At 42.4% G+C, this 18,844-nt stretch overlaps 1 protein-coding gene across 5 annotated transcripts in view; it reads right to left on the reverse strand.

Annotated features, from left to right (window-relative positions):
• Positions 1-18,844, reverse strand: part of COL19A1 (collagen type XIX alpha 1 chain) — an 885,342-nt gene that overhangs the window by 145,666 nt on the left and 720,832 nt on the right. For all 5 annotated transcript variants that reach the window (XM_033936698.1, XM_033936699.1, XM_033936697.1 and 2 more), the window contains exons 38-43: positions 17,396-17,440; positions 12,769-12,819; positions 12,633-12,674; positions 10,975-11,001; positions 6,784-6,837; positions 5,110-5,154 (exon numbers count right to left, since the gene is read on the reverse strand). In XM_033936698.1, coding sequence (XP_033792589.1) covers positions 5,110-5,154; positions 6,784-6,837; positions 10,975-11,001; positions 12,633-12,674; positions 12,769-12,819; positions 17,396-17,440 — 264 coding nt within the window. The remainder of the gene's footprint in view (positions 1-5,109; positions 5,155-6,783; positions 6,838-10,974; positions 11,002-12,632; positions 12,675-12,768; positions 12,820-17,395; positions 17,441-18,844) is intronic.

Below are 18,844 nucleotides of genomic sequence, written 5' to 3' on the forward strand. Positions count from 1 at the left end.
CAAGTACCCCTTATGGCAGAAAAAGAAGGTGAAGCCTCTCTGGAATATTGGTACTGAAGATCTAAATTCATAGGCAAAGATGAAGATGAAAGTCCACTTCTGAAATGAGTAGAAGAAGCAGAACATTTTCGTTTTGAGGCAACAGCTGAAGAAAACCTTGCAGGAGAAGAACTCAACTGGCAAAAAACCTGTGGCTTCTGGAAGTGAGGTTCCACAGGAGATTTCCTTGACAAGGAAGTCATTGGCCTCGACTGTTCTTGATGCCTCGATAAATGAAGGATGCCTCGAGAAGAAGACCTGGGTCGAGACGAATGCCTCGACAGATGGTGTGGTGATGAACTATGCCTCGAAGAACGGAGCAGTGATCTTGAATCCAGCCTCGATGAGGAATGTCGAGGTGTCCTCGACCTGTTCCTCAAAGAAGGCAATGCCTTATGCTGTGAGGTAGGACTGGAAGTTGAAGATCGAGGTTGAGACACTTGCAAGGACTCAGCTCCTTTTATAGTGTGTTCAGATTGACCTCGAGGCACTATCAAGGACTCGACTCCTTGTAATACTGCTGAGTGCTCAGGCTGGACTGCAGGAAGCAGGGTCGAGGCAAGAGTCAATTTGGAAAGCATGTTACCAAACTCCTGATGCAGAATAGTTTCCAACATATTCTGCAGAGCCGGTACCAAGACCACTGGAGCAGGTACAATTGGTGTGGCTATAGATTCCAAGGAAGACGACCTCAAAGAAGAGTGTTTCCTTGATTTTGAGATACACTTCTTGGGAAGTCTCGAAGCAACCGGTCCCACAAAGGTCGCTGGTGGAATGGGCTGTGACTCATGAAGGACTGGCTTGGGTAGCTTACCTGATGGAGACACTGAGGATAATGGCCCCTCCGGACACGATTTTGAAGATTTCCCCGGGGTAAAGAGTACTTCTTCATCGAGGAAGGTTTCAGCGAGGTCGAGGTTGAAGCTTTGGGCCCAACAGAAGACTTCAACGTCGTTTGAGGGCTTGATTTAGAAGTATAGCACAGCGGGCGCACGACTCCGGTTGATGATCAGATTCTAAACACTGAATACACCAGTTATGTGGGTCAGTGAAAGAGATCGTGCGTTGACACTGGCTACACTTCTTGACCCCCTTGACCGGCCGGGACATGGAATGAAAAAAAGCCGCGGCCAAATCGAAGCCCGCAGGCTGAGGCCACGGAGTAGGCCCCGCCATGAAACAATGAAAAAAAAAATATTTTTCTTTAGACGCTACACAACGACCCTGTAAAATAAAAGAATCACACGAGCCACAGTAAAGAGAAGGCATGAGTTAAGAACTAACTCTCATGCAGAGCCTTGAAATGAGGGCTTCTCAACTCCGCGGAAAACTTAAAACTGAGGAGATGCTAAGGAGACGCGTGCCCTACGTCGGGCAGGATGGCACTTGCGCATACGCAGTACGGCAGTCGCAAACTTTCTAAAAGTTCTTCAAGCAAGTCTGCTTGGGAAGCTGTCTGAATCGGGGCTCCGTGGTTGACATCACTCATATGTGAGAATATACTGCCTGCTTGTCCTGGGATAATCTATTTTACTCTTTGGGATCTTGCTAGGTACTTGCAACCTGGATTTGCCTATGTTGGAAACAGGATGGATGGATGAGTGGTCTATCCCAGTAGGGCAATTCTTATTTTCTTATTAATCTGGGTGCCCAGTAGCCATTCCAGAATATTAGATTGGTGTTATTTATTTTAGTGCCTAAATTTTAGCAACTTTTATAGAATTGCCTCTTTTGAGTACCTAGTGATGCACTTTAGCTTAAGAAATGCCCCTATCTTTTAACACCTGGTCAATGAGATATTTTGGAACTTGTAAAATCCTGTTTGTAATTGCCCTCTTATAATATACAAACAATATCTGATTTAACGATGAGTGATTCAGTAAGATGACTTCAAAAACCAAGTCACTGTGTGCAGAGAAAGTTATTTCTCTCCATTCGATCGAGTCATCTTATTGAATCACTCATCGTTAAATCAGATATTGTTTGTATATTATAAGAGGGCAATTACAAACAGCATTTTACATTAAGGAAAAGACCCCTGAGGGTCTTAAGTGAATAAAAACACTGAGCACCACAGGTCTCCCCTTTTATTTTTCTTTGCACCTACCGTTAGTACATCGTGAGAAAATCTATCTTCCAGCACTTCACATAAAACTAGGTCTGCTGAAAAATTTTGTCAAGTCGATGGACAGAAATGGTGATGCGTTTCAGCACCTACGAAGTACGTTTAAGTTTCGAGAAAAGTGAAGCCAAAATCAAAGAAGGTGTTTTTGTTAGACCCGAAATCTGTTAACTGATCCTTGATGATGTGTTCAAACAGAAGCTGAACCCAGCTGAATCAGCGGCATGGGAAGCATTCATGCTGGTTGCTCAGAATTTTCATGGTAATCACAAATCAGAGAATTATGCTGAGTTTGTGGAGAACATGCGGACAGCATATCAGTTAATGGATGCCAGAATGTCACTTAAAATATACTTCTTACATTCTTACTTCGACTTCTTCCCACCCAATCTTGGTGATGTCAGCGATGAGCATGGGGAAAGATTTCATCACGATATCAAGGTGATGGAAAGCAGATATCAGGGAAAGTTCAATCCTAGTATGATGGGAGACTATTGTCGGTTCTTGATAAGAGAGACAAATATACAGTACGGACCGGATTCTGTAAACAGCATCCTGATTGTAGGCAGCCAACTGCTGCCTAATCAGCTAATCGGGCACACATAAAAAAACCCTCCCAAAGCAGGCTACCTATATTGGAGACTAGGGAGGCACGTAAGATATCTTCTACCTCATGGGACCCTCGACCACCAGGGGGCATCCGCTAAAAATCAGGGGAGGGAAATTCCATAGCGACTCCAGAAAATACTTCTTCACTGAAAGAGTGGTGGATCATTGGAACAAACTCCCACTGCAGGTGATTGAGGCCAACAGCGTGTTGGACTTTAAGAGAAGATGGGATATTCACAGGGGATCCCTAGAGGAGTGAAACCAGAGGGCGGGCATTTGGAATGGGCAGACTTGGTGGGCTATAGCCCTTTTCTGCCGTCTTTTTCTATGTTTCTATGTTTCTATGTTTCTAAGGCTAGGTGTGGGTGTGGCATGGCCTGGAAGTAGCCTTAAGTGGACCTAGGCAGCCATATGCGCCTCCCTAGACAGGGCCGCTGAGCTTATCATGGCAAGGGATCTCCCTACTGCAATAAATTTAACGGCCGCAGCTGCCCATCCCCCTTTACATCACCGGCAGGAGGAATGCCCAGTCCTTCTTGCTGAAACCCCACACCATACATCGCCAGCAGGCGGAATATCCAGTCCCTCCTGCTGAAACCCCCCCACCCTTTCCCATACATCACTGGCAGGAGGGATGCCCAATCCCTCCTTCCGGAACCCTCTCACCCCTACCGAACATCGCTGGAAGGAGGGATGCCCAGTCCCTCCTGCTGGAACCCCCCACCCTCCCTGTACATTGCCGGCAGAAGGGCTACCCAATCCCTCCTGTAGGAACCCCCCCACCCCTACCAAACATCGCCGGCAGTAAGGATGCCCAGTCCTTCCTGCCAGAACCCCCCCTACCAAAAATCGCTGGCAGGAAGGATGCCCACTCTCTCCAGCTGGAACCCCCCCCTACCCTACCCATACATTGCCGGCAGGAGAAATGCTAAGTCCCTTAGATTCATAATTAAGCCTTCAGATTGACCAGTGGCTACATGGAAATATTGAATATTATTTTGGAAATGTTCTTTTGTCTTGCAAAACCAATAATGTCACAGTCCATATGAAAATGAATGAAGTCATGCCTGAGATGGATCACTGGAAGCAAATCAATTGACATTTACAATTTTGGGAAAGATTTTATTGAAAGGACACATTTTATCAACTATCTAAAATCAAGGTGGACCTACATCTTCATGAGACTGTTGCTGCTTGACTTATTTGCAGCACAGATGGCAACAACTGAGCATGAGTTGATTTTTCAGTGGTTTACTGAGTTAGTGTTGAAAACTGATTCCAAATCATTTTTGATGTGGACAGTGTCAAATACTTTACATCGTCCCTTCATGACTTCCAATGACCTCAGGTTTAAAAAGGACAATGAACAAAAGGTACTATTAATAGCAGATCTTTTCATTTCACCAATTTGTAATTTAGGGCTCCTTTTACTAAGCTGCATTAGGGCATTAACGCGCAGAATAGCGCATGCTACAATACCACGTGCGCTAGACGCTAATGCCAGCATTGAGCTGGCGTTAGTTCTAGCCATGTAGTGCGGGTTTAGCGCGCGCTAAAATTCTGCATGCGCTAAAAACGTTATCACAGCTTAGTAAAAAGAGCCCTTAGTTTTACTGACAGAGCTTAAAATCTGATATGTTTAATTGTACATTCTAATATTTTGTAAACCGCATAGAACTTCACAGCCCTGCGGTATATAAACTGACTTATGTTATGTTATAGTAATAATTCATTCCAATATAACTTGTGCCTTGCACTTAAACACCACTGTATATGTAGGCTGCTGCTCGAGCCACACTTCTCATTTAAAAATTCCTCATAGACCTTTATAATAAAATAATTTCGTAATGGAACTCAAGCGCTCACAGTTACAATGCCGTTAATGTATTTTTGGGCATATAACTTTAATGTGAGCTATCATCGGTCCTTTTGTTTTTTTATTCTTATTAATTACTTAAAATTTTATTTTGTTTAATTTTAACTATTAACTGTAGCCATTTACTACAAAAATTTCCTTATATCGTTATTGTAATAGTACTTAGCTTGTGAATACTACACAGCCATCAAGAAACGACGGAAGATCTCCGTTTCGCTCTCTCACTGTAGAACAGAGCTTCTTCAGGTGCGCTATGATTAATCTTATCAGCACTTTTAGTGAAACATTTATTATACGGGCGGTTCAAAAACTCCGGACTCTCAGCCCTTGCTTCAGTTTACACAGCGTCTTTCATCACATCAATTACGAAATTCTTTTATTATAAAGGTCTATGAGGAATTTTTAAATGAGAAGTGTGGCTCAAGCAGCAGCCTACATGTTATGTTATAGTAAACATACTTACAGGTATTCCTGCGATTCCCGGGGCACCTGCCTGTCCTCGTTCTCCCTAGAAAGAAACAGCTTGTTGGGATTTCTTTTTTCCTAGTAATATATAGTCATACAAGTCAAGAAGTAAAACTACAGGTCAGTCCGATACCAAACCGTTAATACTACAATTTCAAGTTTACCACCTCTTTTACCCCTCTACCACGGCTCGGAGTATGAAATGCTCTGACACTGCTCCGACGCTCATAGATCTCGTCCCGGGACTGCTGTAACCTCTACCATGGCTTAGTAAAAGAGGGCCTCAATGAGGTTTATAAACACAGATGAAGAATGCATCTCCCCAGAGGAACAAAAATCCAAGAAAAACTGCATGAGGCAATTTCTTTTAAAGCAATATTTGTCTGTTTTGAATCCTTTGTGAAAGATTTATAGATATTCTGCTGGCTTGAACCAGAGCCAGGTCTCAGATATTAGGCAATGATTTTCATAGGACATTAGAGGTTCACTATCCTTTATTTTTCTTAGGACTAAAATATTGAGCAATAAAAAAAAGAAATGGGACTGACTTCACAAAACCTTGTGAAAGCCAGACAACACCTGTTAAGTTACAGCCCATTATTTTATGGGATGCCATGCTAGGGGTCCACATTTGGAGCTCCCACTGAGGAAAAGGAGTGAGGTATTATTGTGGCCTCTCAATGTCTCACAGAAAATTTACAGTGCCATAACAGAGCCAGATGCCACCGCATAATTTTTGCCACCCTAGACTTAAACCTAGTCCACTTAGTGACAGGGCCAGTTCTGGGTTTGCAAGCGGTAATAATAATAATAATAATTTAATTTTGTATACCGCCATACCCAGGGAGTTCCTGGCGGTTCACAACAGTCAGATGAAAATACATACAGTGCGGTTGGAATTGGAGAACAAAGCAACGCAATCAAAGAGGCAAATTAGTCTTACTTTTACAATTTAGGTGAGGGAAGGGCTATATACAGTGCATGCAGTAAGAGAATACATTGAATAGGAGAGGGAATAAATGCATAAAAAGTAGGATAGGGTAGGGTAGGATTCTGGATGTGTTATTTTTTGTGAAGAGGGGTTGGAGCAGAGGAACAGATACAAGTTTTGAGTATGGGTAGTTTTTTGTCATGGTAAATGGGTGGTGAAGCTGACAATGTTTTAACTGGTGGTACCAGGCACAGTTGGTCCATGCCATTATCATGTTATTTACCACAACTTCTCTTATATACTAATAACATGCAGTAATAGCATTTGCGTATGCTAACGAAATAACACATGTTTGTAACACTAGCTGTGAACTGCTTGTGGTATTGCGGTATACAAAAATAAAGTAATTATTATTATTATAAATACACGTAAGTTCAAAAAATGAGGACAATTACAGGCTGTGCTGAGCCTACGAATGAACCCTTTGGTGCTGTTGCTACAGTGTAGCCTGCTATCCTAGGCAGTGATATATGGAAAGAAGAGATGGATGAGAAATCTGACAGGAAATGAGATGAACATATTTCAGTGTGAGACTGATTGAACTGACCTCTAAAATGCTAAAGCAGGAATATGCTTAAACGGCATGAAAATGAAGATCAGTATGTGACGGCAAACATAACTGTGCATAAAAGTGTAAATCAAGACAGCAACATATAAATACTAGAGCAGCACTGTTAATACCTTCTCTCCTGGCAGTCCTTCTAGACCTGGTAATCCCATAGGACCTGGCTCTCCCTTGGGTGAAAAAAAACCATAATTTAGAATGAAATACTGTATTTGAAAGATGAAGTAAACCATGATTCATGCAGAAAAATATTCATTTTAACAGCTTCATATCTGTGGAACTTCTCAAGTAATAAAAAATAAAGTTTGGTAAAAACGTTTCCAGCTTGTAATTCTCAGAAGAATCTTTTCTGGTTTCTTGACTGTGATGATTTTAATTTCAGGATAACAATCACAGGAATTCTGCATTGTCTGTTACTTCCTACATCTGGGGAAATACACACATTAAGAAGATATAGAGCTCCTTTTACTAAGCTAAGGTAGCGTTTCTAGCGCACGCTGCAGATTAGCGCGCGTTAACCCCTGCGCTATGTGGAAAAACTAACGCCAACTTAATGGAGGCGTTAGCATCTAGCACACGCTAAAACTGCTAGAGCAGCTTAGTAAAAGGAGCCCATAGAGGGCCATTTTCAATTTGATATCCAAGTCCAAGTTTAGACATTTTTTACATGTACATTTATCTTTTTTAAACCATTAAAAAAAAAGAAAAAAATATCCAAAAGAAAACCACACAAAACAAGCCATTGGGATGTAGGAGGAGCCAGCATTTTTAGTAGACTGGCTACACAGACATCCCAGCAGAGCAATGGGGCACAATATGGAGCACTGCAGTGACCTTAACCTAAAAGACCCATGTACACATTTCACCATCTTCCCCTCATAGTGTACAAGGAGCCCTCCAAATCCCACCAAATATCTACTGGACCCAACTGTACACCACACTATTAGCCCTTATGCTTTCAAATGATATCTATATGTTGGCACAGTAAGGTTTTGGCAGATTTTGGTGGGCTCACACTTTCCAGTTCAAGTGTGATAGTGAGAGTGGGATATGGGCTTGGACCTCCTTCTTGGCAGTCCACTGCATTGACCACTAGGCTGTTCCAGACACCTACTTGCTTCTGTACTAGGACTGGGCATAAAATCTGCAGCTGCTATCCAAGCAGGCACTATGTACTATTTCATTTATATCTTTGGGGGATATGAAGGGTTCAGGGACCTTTGGGGGAGTGTGGCTAAGTCTCATTTAGCCTGCTATCTGCCATTTTTCAACACATGATAGCTGGCTATCTCTCACTGAATATCAGGCTTGCCTGCTTAGCCCGGTGATGGTCACTGGCTGGCCATGGCACATGGCTGGGGGAAGGGTTTACACTGGAATGGAGAGCAATATGCATGTGTATTCTTCTGCCTCATATCTGCTGCTTGCAGAAAGACCATGTGCAAAACATGCGAATACTTTGTACCTGCGCATATGGTAAACAGTTTCAAAGCAAAACCAACTGAATAATTTCCCTTTGGAAAATTAGCTATAGGGGGTTCAGGTAGTAAAGTATCCATACACCTGGCAGCTCTATGGGTTCTGATAATTTTCTCCTTTAGAGATAGAAAGATGAAAGGATAGATGCACTATTAACTTTTTATTTTCATTGGAAAAATGCTTAAAACATCAAATACTGAGGTATTTATTGTAACAAGGATGGTGCTATATATTTATCAATGATAAAAATCCATATGAAGAACAAGAACTCACAAATTCATCTGATGATACATGGCAAAGGAATAAATGATTTCATATGCAAGATGAAATATGATATAAAAAATATCTAATCTAATCAGAATTTCTGAATCACACTTATCCAGTACAGTTTGAAGGTGATTTACAAGATAAGAGGCCCCAATAGTGATATGGGGAAAGTTACATCACATTGAGGAGAACAGATACATTAAATGTGTTGCAGGAGGCTGTCCAGATAGAGTAAGACAGATTTACTATAAAATATGTGTTGAAAGTGTGTGTGTATGTGTGGCTTTTGTTTGGGAGGGTGAGGCATGTCTTACATTTTTCAAAAATTAAAAAGGGAAAATATTTTCTTCATATATAGGTAGGTCTTTCTGTCTGTTACTTGGTTGCACCTCAGTCTATATCTTAATTATTAGAAATGTATTAAAGATACTCCTGGTAGTTTCATGCATCTGCACCATACAGACCTTATACAACGTACTGGAGAGGGCCAAGTAGATAGGAGAGACAGCAGTGGAAGAGAATGGCTACATATTGGGTTCCTCTGCCATTCTTTTAAACCATGTGGGATACAACCACATGGTTCAAATCATCAGTCTGAATCCTCTCGGTAGGAGCAGATAATCTGCTTCTCATGCCACATGATCAGCATGGTGTGGGAGTTTACACAAAAAGTAAGCTAGGTATACTTGAGAAGTGGGGTGAAATTACACTATTTGTCGATGACGCTAAACTATGCAGCGTTGTGGGCAGGGCCTCAGAACCTGATAGTGCAACCAGGCCCAACACTATGGAGCAAGACCTGCTTGTATTGGAAAAATGGTCCAGTACTTGGCAACTAAACTTTAATGCCAAGAAATGTAAAGTAATGCACCTTGGGAGCGGAAATCCACGCAAAACATACACCTTAAACGGTGAAAACTTAACAAGAACTACTGCAGAAAGGGACTTGGGAGTTCTCATCCGGGAAGATATGAAAGCTGCTAATCAGATGGAGAAAGCTTCAGCGAAGGCGAGACAAATGCTGGGATGCATCAGAAGGAGCTTTATTAGCCGGAAGCCGGAAGTCATACTACCGTTATACAGATCCATGTTGAGACCTCACCTGGAGTACTGTGTCCAATTTTGGAGGCCACATTATCAAAAAGATGTGAAGAGAATGGAGTCGATACAGAGAATGGCCACTAAGATGGTCTCAGGACTTAAAGACATCCCATATGAAGAACGCATGATCAAACTGCGCTTATATTCTCTTGAAGAACGCAGAGAAAGGGGGGACATGATAGAAACATTTAAATACATCATGGGCCACATCAAAGTGGAGGAGGAAATCTTTTTTCTAAAGGGTCCTACGGCGACAAGAGGGCATCCACTAAAACTTAAGGAAGATTTCATGGTGACACCAGGAAATACTTTTTCAACGAACGGGTGATTGATCGATGGAATGATCTTCCCCACCAGGTGGTCGAGGCCAGTAGCGTGCTCGACTTCAAGAGTCGATGGGACAAACAGGTGGGAGTACTACGGAGTTATGCTCAATCGATAGATACTCCAGGGAAGAAGGGTCCTTGAGTAGGTAGACTAGTTGGAGGGAGGGTTCTTGAGTGGGCAGACTTGTTGGGCCATCGGCCCTTTTCTGCTATCTTATTCTATGTTTCTAAAAAAGCAGAGAGGGGGAAGAAAATTTGGGGACAAATTCTGGGAGGCAGAGACAGAGAAGCTGAAAGGGAAAGAGATGGTTGGAGGTCTTGCTGGGGGAAGAGGAGAGAGAACTATTTATTTATTCAATTTTTTATACCGTTCTCCCAGGGAAGCTCAGAATGGTTTACATCAGTGGTGTCCAACCTGCGGCCCCGTGAAGTATTTTGTGTGGCCCCGGTCGAAGCCGATGCAGTGTTTTCCTCTGCTGCACCCGGGTGTTTACCGTCTTGCTGGCTCCCTCCTCTGTCTTGCTGCAGTGTTTGCGTATTTGTGTGGCCCTAGAAACATTTTTTTTCGGCTAATGCGGCTCAGGGAAGCCAAAAGGTTGGACACCTCTGGTTTACATGGATTTATTCAGGTACTTAAGCATTTTCCCCATCTGTCCTGGTGGGCTCACAATCTATCTAATATATCTGGGGCATTGGGGGACCAAGTGATCTGCCCAGGGTCACAAGGCACAGAGAGCAGAAAAACACTGGGAATCTTTTTTGGGTGGTAAGGAGAGAGGGAGAGAGAGAGAAAAAAAAAAATTAGGTGGTAAGGGAAAAAAACTACAAAGCATAGAGATAAAGGTGGAGGTTGAACCTGCTTGGAGGAAAGAGAGAGGGAGATCATGTGTAGAGTTGGGATCAAGTTAAGCTGGGGAGAGAGAGCTTAAGGGGTTCATATCTTATGATGGGAAATTCAGCCCCAAAATTACAAATATAATAAGCAGAATTCTAATAATGTGATGAATTTTACATTTTTTTTATTTAAAAAATTCTTCCAGAATTAAGTTAATGTTCCAAAACCTAACACTACGCAAGAGTCTTCACATTGTTATTAACAATACAGATAGTTTAAGCATCTCAAGAGTCACATACCACTGAGCCTGGATCTCCTTTTGGGCCCTGTGGAAAAAAAGGAAATATCTGTTAGGATATTGTACGCATGTTAGTAAAGGTCATAATCTATTATACTTTAGATTTCCTTAAAACACTACATCATTTTTTTATTCCAGCTGGCAGCTGAGCAAAAAAATCATCCAATCTTTTTCCAAACTGAATTTCATTTTATCCTCTACTATTTAGTCTATCCCACCAATATCAAAGTAAATTTTGCCATGAACAAGCCATTGTTGCATCAACCTATATCAGAACCCTACAGACATGAACATAGTATAAATATGAAGATGGACATACAAGGGACATAGCTAAAGGAAGATGCCATAGGCTGAAGTCACCCAGCCTTGGTCCCAGAGCTCAGAACTTTAATGCAAATTCTTGAGCATGCATGGCCCTTCCCACATTAAGTGGTCTCCTCAACCATCAGAGAGTTGGGAGGGATTGTGTACCTTATAAATCCTTCTGTCTATGAAAAATATCCATTGTAGGCGAGAAATTATGCTTTTTCAGTTGATAAGGAAGACTGAGTCAGACACACAAATAGTTGACTCAAGTTTAGGGTTGCTCAACTTGATATTGCCTTAGAGGGGCATAATCGAAAGAAACGTCCAAGTCCGATTTGGATGTAGGGCACTAGTTGTCCTGTCAGCAGTCTCAAAAAGTCCATTCTCGAAAAGTACGTCCAAAAGATTTTTTTCCCCAAAAAATCGTCTCTTTGTATGTCCAGGCATTTGATCGACTAGACCGCCAGTACGTCTATTTTTATACCACATTTACGTCCAAATATTGGTCCAAGTCAGAAATGTCCAGAACAAGACTTTTTGGACATGGGAGGGGCATTGTGATGGACTTGCCACCCAGACATGGCAACAAAGTAGTGGGGGCACCTTAGAGGGCACTGCTATGAACTTTACAAAAAGGGTACCACATATACATCTCACCACAACTCCCTTATATGTCATGGTGAGCCCCCTAAAACCCACTATATCCACCTGTCTACAACCCCAATACCCTTATGGTTGCAGGTGGCAGTAGAGTGGGATTTGGGTTTTTTTTTTTGGTGGGCTTACATTTTCTACCATAAATGTAGTGGTTAGAGTGTCTTATGGACCTAGGTTCTTGGAGCTGGTGGAGCAACAGGAGGGTTAATTTCATTTTACTGAAATATGTAGTGCCTCTAAGCGCTATCTTCTACACCATAGGATCTGATCACTTTTCTTTTTGAATTCTATGAATAATTTTCAGTGGAAATTCCTTTGAGTCCTTAAATTGAGTGAAACAAACCCAAATCTTTGCAATAAGTAATTTGGACAGACAGCAATTATTATTTGACAGAAGAACTGCTGCTTAATTTCACAAAAGGAAGAACTATCCTTAAAACTATCTTAGCCCCTAAGATAATGCTAGGATCAAAAAAAATCTTGTCACTAATGCCCTATAAGGTTCTTTGCAACAGACACTACAGAACCGAACTAATAGGCTGTAACAATTGAATTTCAGTGTATGTTAACTTTTTAAAATTGTTTTATCTCTATAAGCAAATCTATTAGCCACATTCAGATGACATTTATAATTAACACTTTTCTATTGGGTTCAGATATTGCAAATATTAACTATTAAAATTCTGACACACTTACAGGAGGACCTGGGGGACCTGAGTAACCAACAGCTGCTCCCCCCTGTCAAAAAAAAAAGTTGAAATGTATTTAAAAGTAGGTTACTAAAAATAAAAGTACAAAATTTAAACCTTTTAATAATAACAAAATGACATACCTGTAGTTTATATAAACTGCCCATTCCATTTCTTTCACTGTTTTGCATACCCTTAAAATGATAGGAAGTTTTAGAAAACATTGGTCACCATTTCTTAGAGCCTCTGTGCAGTGTGTTATTTTGTTGTCAGCATGTAATCATGTCACATAAAACACATCATTTTTAAAGCACTGCTAAACATGGTAATAATGCAGAGTAACCTGTGTCTTACAATGGACATGAAATGCAGAGGGATCAAAATAAACTCTGAAGACATTAAGGAGTGGGGGTTGCACACTGATTACTGTGCACTAAGGGGGAAATTCTATAACCAGCGCCTAAATGTAGGCATCGGTAGGCGCCCTGCCAATGGTCAGAAAAGACAGGGTTGAAGCACCTACCAATGCCTAAATAAAAGACGGCTGAAATGGCCCCAGGAAGCATGGCTAGGAAGTCAGTTGAGGCCGTGGAATGCAAAAGTAGGCGTGGCCAATCCTTGGAGTGGTGTGAGGCGATCTAAAGTGACTGCCCAGCTGTGAATCACGCCAAGATAGGTGGCTGAAATGTAGGCCTGGGAAACCCTGGGGGAGGGGAATTCCCCTGCTGCTCTTGGCTGCTGCGATCTAGCGGCCAAGATAAGTGACTGAAATTTAGGCCTGGTACGATTCTGTAACCGATGCCCTGGAATGATTGACAGGCAATCAGCAGTCGCTTTTAAGGCAGCCACTGACTTGGGTGCTGGTTACAGAACCAAGCCCAGAATGTCAAAGATGTACATTATATTCCTATGGGCATCTTTAGCGTTTAGTCCATGCTAATCATTAGCATACACTAACATGGTAGCGACCATTAACAAATCCCCTCCTAAAGATGAAGATAAGCTGTCATATACCAGGTTTAAAACATGACAGAAATGATAGATGTAAGACATAGTAAACGTGATAGAAATGAAAATAGTTTTGTTTTGGGTTTTTTTTTAAATTCTGAGAGGCCCTTTTACTAAACCATATTAAGGGCCTGATTCTCTAAAAGTGCGTCCCGATTTTAGGCAGCTGTAGATGTCCTACAGCTGTCTAATCAGCCAATCGGGATGTACGTTTTTTTTTTTAAAAAAATGCTCCCCAGGCAGGCCGCCTATATTGAAGGCGAGGCCCGCAAGACACCTAGGCCCTGATTCTGTATAGAACGCCCGGGAGAGGCGTCCTATTCAGAATCGGCCTAAACTAGACACGGCCCGCTACACTTATCGTGGCAAGGGATCTCTCTGCCGCTATAAGTATAGCGGGCCGTGGCCTCCTGACCGATCGCTGGCAGGAGGGTGCCCAAACTTCCTGCCTAAAGACGCCCCCCCTCCCCGACACTACTGACCTCCCCCCCCCGACACTACCGACCGCCTCCCCCGACATTACCGATCTCCCCCCCCCGACAATATCGGTCGCTGGCAGGAGGGTGCCCAATCCCTCCTGCCCGAAGACGCACCCCCCCCGGCGCTAACAACCCCCACTTCACCAAACCTGTTCTTACAGATGGGTCTTGCACATCGAGCAAGCAGGCACGCCTCGTCGAAATGAGGTGGGCCCGCCCCTTCCCGGCCCATCCCGCTGAAGCCTAAGGCCTGATTGGCCCAGGCTCTAGAAGCCTGGACCAATCAGGCCTTAGGCATAGCGGGTCCGCCCATCCCTACTAAGTCTAAGGTCTGATTGGCCAACCTACTATAGAAAATATTGAGAATTTCTCCAATAGGTGCCATAGTAGATTTGCAGTTATTACAGAGTAATTTCCCATGACAAGCCACAGTAATTGCAAATTTTACCATAGGTTAGTAAAACGGCTTTCTATGGACAACATTTCAATATTCTAACTGCACAGCGCCCTGAATATATGACTAGACAAGTGTACTGGTAAAGAGGAGCGGTATTGCAATTGCACCGGAAGTGAAAAAAGAAGTACAAAAAAACGCAATCCACTTTATGACATTCGTAGAAATTTCATCTTTTTTTCTATCAATGCACAGTGAAGTCTGATGAAATGGCTGCTACTCATTTTCATTGGCGTGCGCATTTTCAAGAAAGAACAAAGAATGTGATGCTGAAAAATTATGGGTTTATACTACAAATGACCTAGGCTCTTGGCAGCCTTGATCCTTTGTAAGTGAAATCTACTTTAATTAATATCTTGAGTTTTAGAAAGTAAAACATGAGCAATGTGTTCACAGCTTGATTACTTTCACTAAGCTCCTTTAATAAGTGCCTTCAAATCCTGCTGATTTGTAGTGAATTTTGCTTTCTAACATCATGTTTTCACTCATTTTTCTTTCCTGTGCTGTTCTATACAGTTGGCCTGATACATTAAGGCTCTGTCCATTCTGGGTGTGATTTTACAAATGCACACATTAGTGAAAGTGCACATAAACTTTTCACTGCAGACACAGGCTTTGAGAAAATTGCCTTAAGAAAGCTTTGTATGTATTTACAATATATCTGCTACTTGGCGTGCATAATATTGGAAGGAAAATGTAAGAACTCTGCTATAAATCTCACACAACCTTAGGTCATCCGCTAAATGTATGTGAATGATCCTATAAAGGTAGAGGAAAAGAACTCAGAGGGTTTCTTGCTGAAATGTGTTCTTGTATGCTTGAGTCCTGAATTAAATCGGATATCTTCTAGTCATAGGTATCGGGGGGGGGGGGGGAGGGGGTAGGGGGGGTAGGGGGGTAAGGGGGGAGGTGCACAAAGACCATGGCCTCTCCAAAAATTGGCAATTGGAAATATGGCTCTTCCCCACCTACCATCTCCCCGCTGCTGTAATTTAAAATTTTCAGGTAGCCGGCAGTGCAATGAAGTTAACCTCCCACAATCAGTCTGCCCCGTATGTTTTCTTTCTACAGTGTCCTCCCTATGCAGGAAGAGGAAGTGCTAAAGAAAGAACATTTCTGGGAAAAGCCGATGGCGGAAGGCTCACTTTGTGGCACTGCCGGATGCCCCAAAATTTTAAATTACAGTGGCAGGGAGGTGGTAGGTGGGTGAGTCACTAACTGGGGAGGGAGGTCGCACCACAGGATCCAGCTGAAGAGGGGGTGCTGGGTTGTGAATGAGGGAAGGACGGATGCAACATGGGCTGTGGGAGATGGGACTAGGAAAGCAGGAAGGATAGATATTGTATGGACTGAAAGGGGTTTGGGAAGACAGGGATGAACAAATGCTGCATGGGCTGGGTGTTAAGAAGGGAAGGAAAGAGAGATGCATAGGTGGAGTGGTGGGAAGGAAGGGAGGGAAAGAGAGATGCCAATGAACAAGGGAAGAAAAAAAGAGAATTGTTGATGATTGTGTGTGGAGTGTGAAGGAAAGAGAGATGATATACATGGGAAATGGAAGAAAGAGGGAGAATTGTTGAACATGATAGTGGTGGAGAGGAGGGATGAAGAAATGTTACACTGGGAGGGAGGAAAGATGACTCAAAGAAGGGAGAGATGTCAGATTCCGGAGAAGGGTGATGGAAGGAGGGAAGAGAGAGATGTCAGACCCCTGGAATGGGAAGGAGAGAGAGATGCCAAACCACAGATTGGAAGGGAAGGCGGGGAGAGAGATATACCAGACTGCAGAAAGGAAAAATGCCAGACTGCAGGAAGGAGAAGAGAGAGATACCAGACCATGGAAAGGAGTGGAGAGAAGGAGAGAGATGTTAGATCATGGGAAGAGGGAAACAGAAACATGATGGCAGATAAAGGCCAAATGGCCCATCCAGTCTGCCCATCCATAGTAACCATTATCTGTTCCTCTCTCTAAGAGATCCTACATGCCTATCCCAGGCTTTCTTGAATTCAGACACAGTCTCTGTCTCCACCACCTCTTCCGGGAGACTGTTCCATACATCTACCATCCTTTCTGTAGAAAGGTATTTCCTTAGATTACTCCTGAGGTTATCACCTCTTAACTTCATCCTATGTCCTCTCATTCCAGAGCTTCCTTTCAAATGAAAGAGACTTGACTCATGCGTATTTACATCACATAGGTATTTAAATGTCTCTATCATATCTCCTCTTTCCTGCCTTTCCTCCAAAGTATATAGATTGAGATCTTTAAGCGGGACCAGGAAGTGACGTCAAAGGGAAAGCCAACACCGGCATGAATGCAAGCTAGAGAAGCTGCTTGTGCTGGTGAAGATTTAAAGAAGTACGGAGGAAGGGATGGTGTGAGTGTGGCTTGGGGGGCATGGAAAGGGGCATAGAGGAAGGCATGGGGCACCACTGTCCTGGGAGCCTCCTTCCCTCGCTATGCCACTGCTCTTAGTACAAGTACAGTTTCACATTTCATCTATCCTTTCCTCACTGAACCTTTACAGCAGGACCTCATGCCCTATGTGTCTCTATATTGATGAATCTGATCCATGTATTTCTTGTAATGTCTTGTCCATATTCCAACCAACACCAATAACAAAAACAATATTGTAAAATTTTTTTATCTTAAATCTTGTTCTTTTAAAATGTCATGATGTATGCAGCACATTAAACTTAGTTGGCACATTATTAATAATACATATAAAATAAAGCTGAACAAACATCTACATACTTAACTGTTTGGTAATTATATAAATATGAAATATGTTATGTACAGTTCTTCTGAGAAATGTGAAATAGTGGACTTACAGAAGATCCAGGTGGCCCAGGTCTGCCAGGAGCTCCTTCGTTCCCCTGTTATTATAAAACAAACATTAACTGTTCTCTGGTTTGCTGAACAATAGCCCCTTTCTCGGCATGAGTGCCCACTTTTGGTTATATACATAAAAGATATCAGTGTACATACTGTACATATTGGTAGTAATTCCATATTGAAATTAGAAAGTATGCAAGAAGTATCCACAGGAAACAGAGCATGGAAAATAAGGTATTAACCTATGAACCAATTTTTCAAACTATCAGCTGCAATAGTGAGAAATATCCAGAACTTTAGCCCCACTATCCAGAAAGTAGTAGATGCTGAGTATCTGGATATGGTGGGAAGCACCACAACTCACCTGGATAATGGCAGTACGGTGATACCTTGGAATCTAAACGCCCCAGAACTCAAACAACTTAGAATCCGAACAGAATGTACTGTTATTTTAACTTCTTTAGAAGTCTTGAGACTGCCCATACCATGCATGTGCGAGTGCCTTCCTGCCTGACGTTAGCTCACGGGACCACCAGTTCAGAAAACAAGCTAAGAAGCCAACTAGGGGAGATGGGAGGGTTGTGAGAATATCTGCCTGCTGTCCTTGGATAACACCTGTTACAGATGAAACTGTGCTTTATCTCAGGTCAAGCAGGCAGCATATTCTTACAGACAGGACTCCCTAGTTACCATAAATGGGATGGAGGAAAGTTGGTGACTAAATAGAGAATAAATTTTTTAGAACTGCTTGGCTGAACTGACTATGCCATCTGGGATTTGTCTCCAGACATAAATGGGATATGAAAGTATGGCTTGGGGACCTTGAGTCTGCTTCATAAATTTCCTCAGTGGGAGAGGAACAGAATGAATTACTGAGGCTGTCACTGTTGTTACTTTATGTGCTATAACATGACTTTGCAGTAGAAGCCCTGCCCGAGCAAGGCAAAATGATATATAGTCCGCTAACTATGGAGAGATTGTCATCTTGATTCAGGAGCTCCTAGTCTGTTGGAATTGAAGGACAGGAATAGACGAGTTGTAGTTTTGAAAGGCTTAGTTTGATGTAGATAGTAAGCTAAGGCAGGTTTACAATTCAGTAAGTGGAATACAGCTCTCCCAGGATGAGCATGTGGTCTGGAGAAGAAGGCAGGTAATTCTATAGACTGGCTGAGATGAAAATTTGAGACTACTTCTGGTAGGAAGTTGAGATGAGTGAGAAGAACAATTTTAACATAAGAAAATGTTATGTAACATATTAGAGATTGGAATTCACTGACTCTGTGTGTAGAAGTGATACAAAGTGAGAAGATTACTGTCTAAGTGAGGTGCTTGAGAGATGAAGTTGCAAATGTTCCAAATGGAGGCTTCACCAAGTGAAAAGGATAACATGTAGGATCCAAGAAACTGGAGGAGGTTGGATTGGAGGCTTTGATATCATGAACCCT

The sequence above is a fragment of the Geotrypetes seraphini genome, chromosome 3 (assembly GCF_902459505.1).
Source record: "Geotrypetes seraphini chromosome 3, aGeoSer1.1, whole genome shotgun sequence".
NCBI lineage: Eukaryota > Metazoa > Chordata > Amphibia > Gymnophiona > Dermophiidae > Geotrypetes > Geotrypetes seraphini.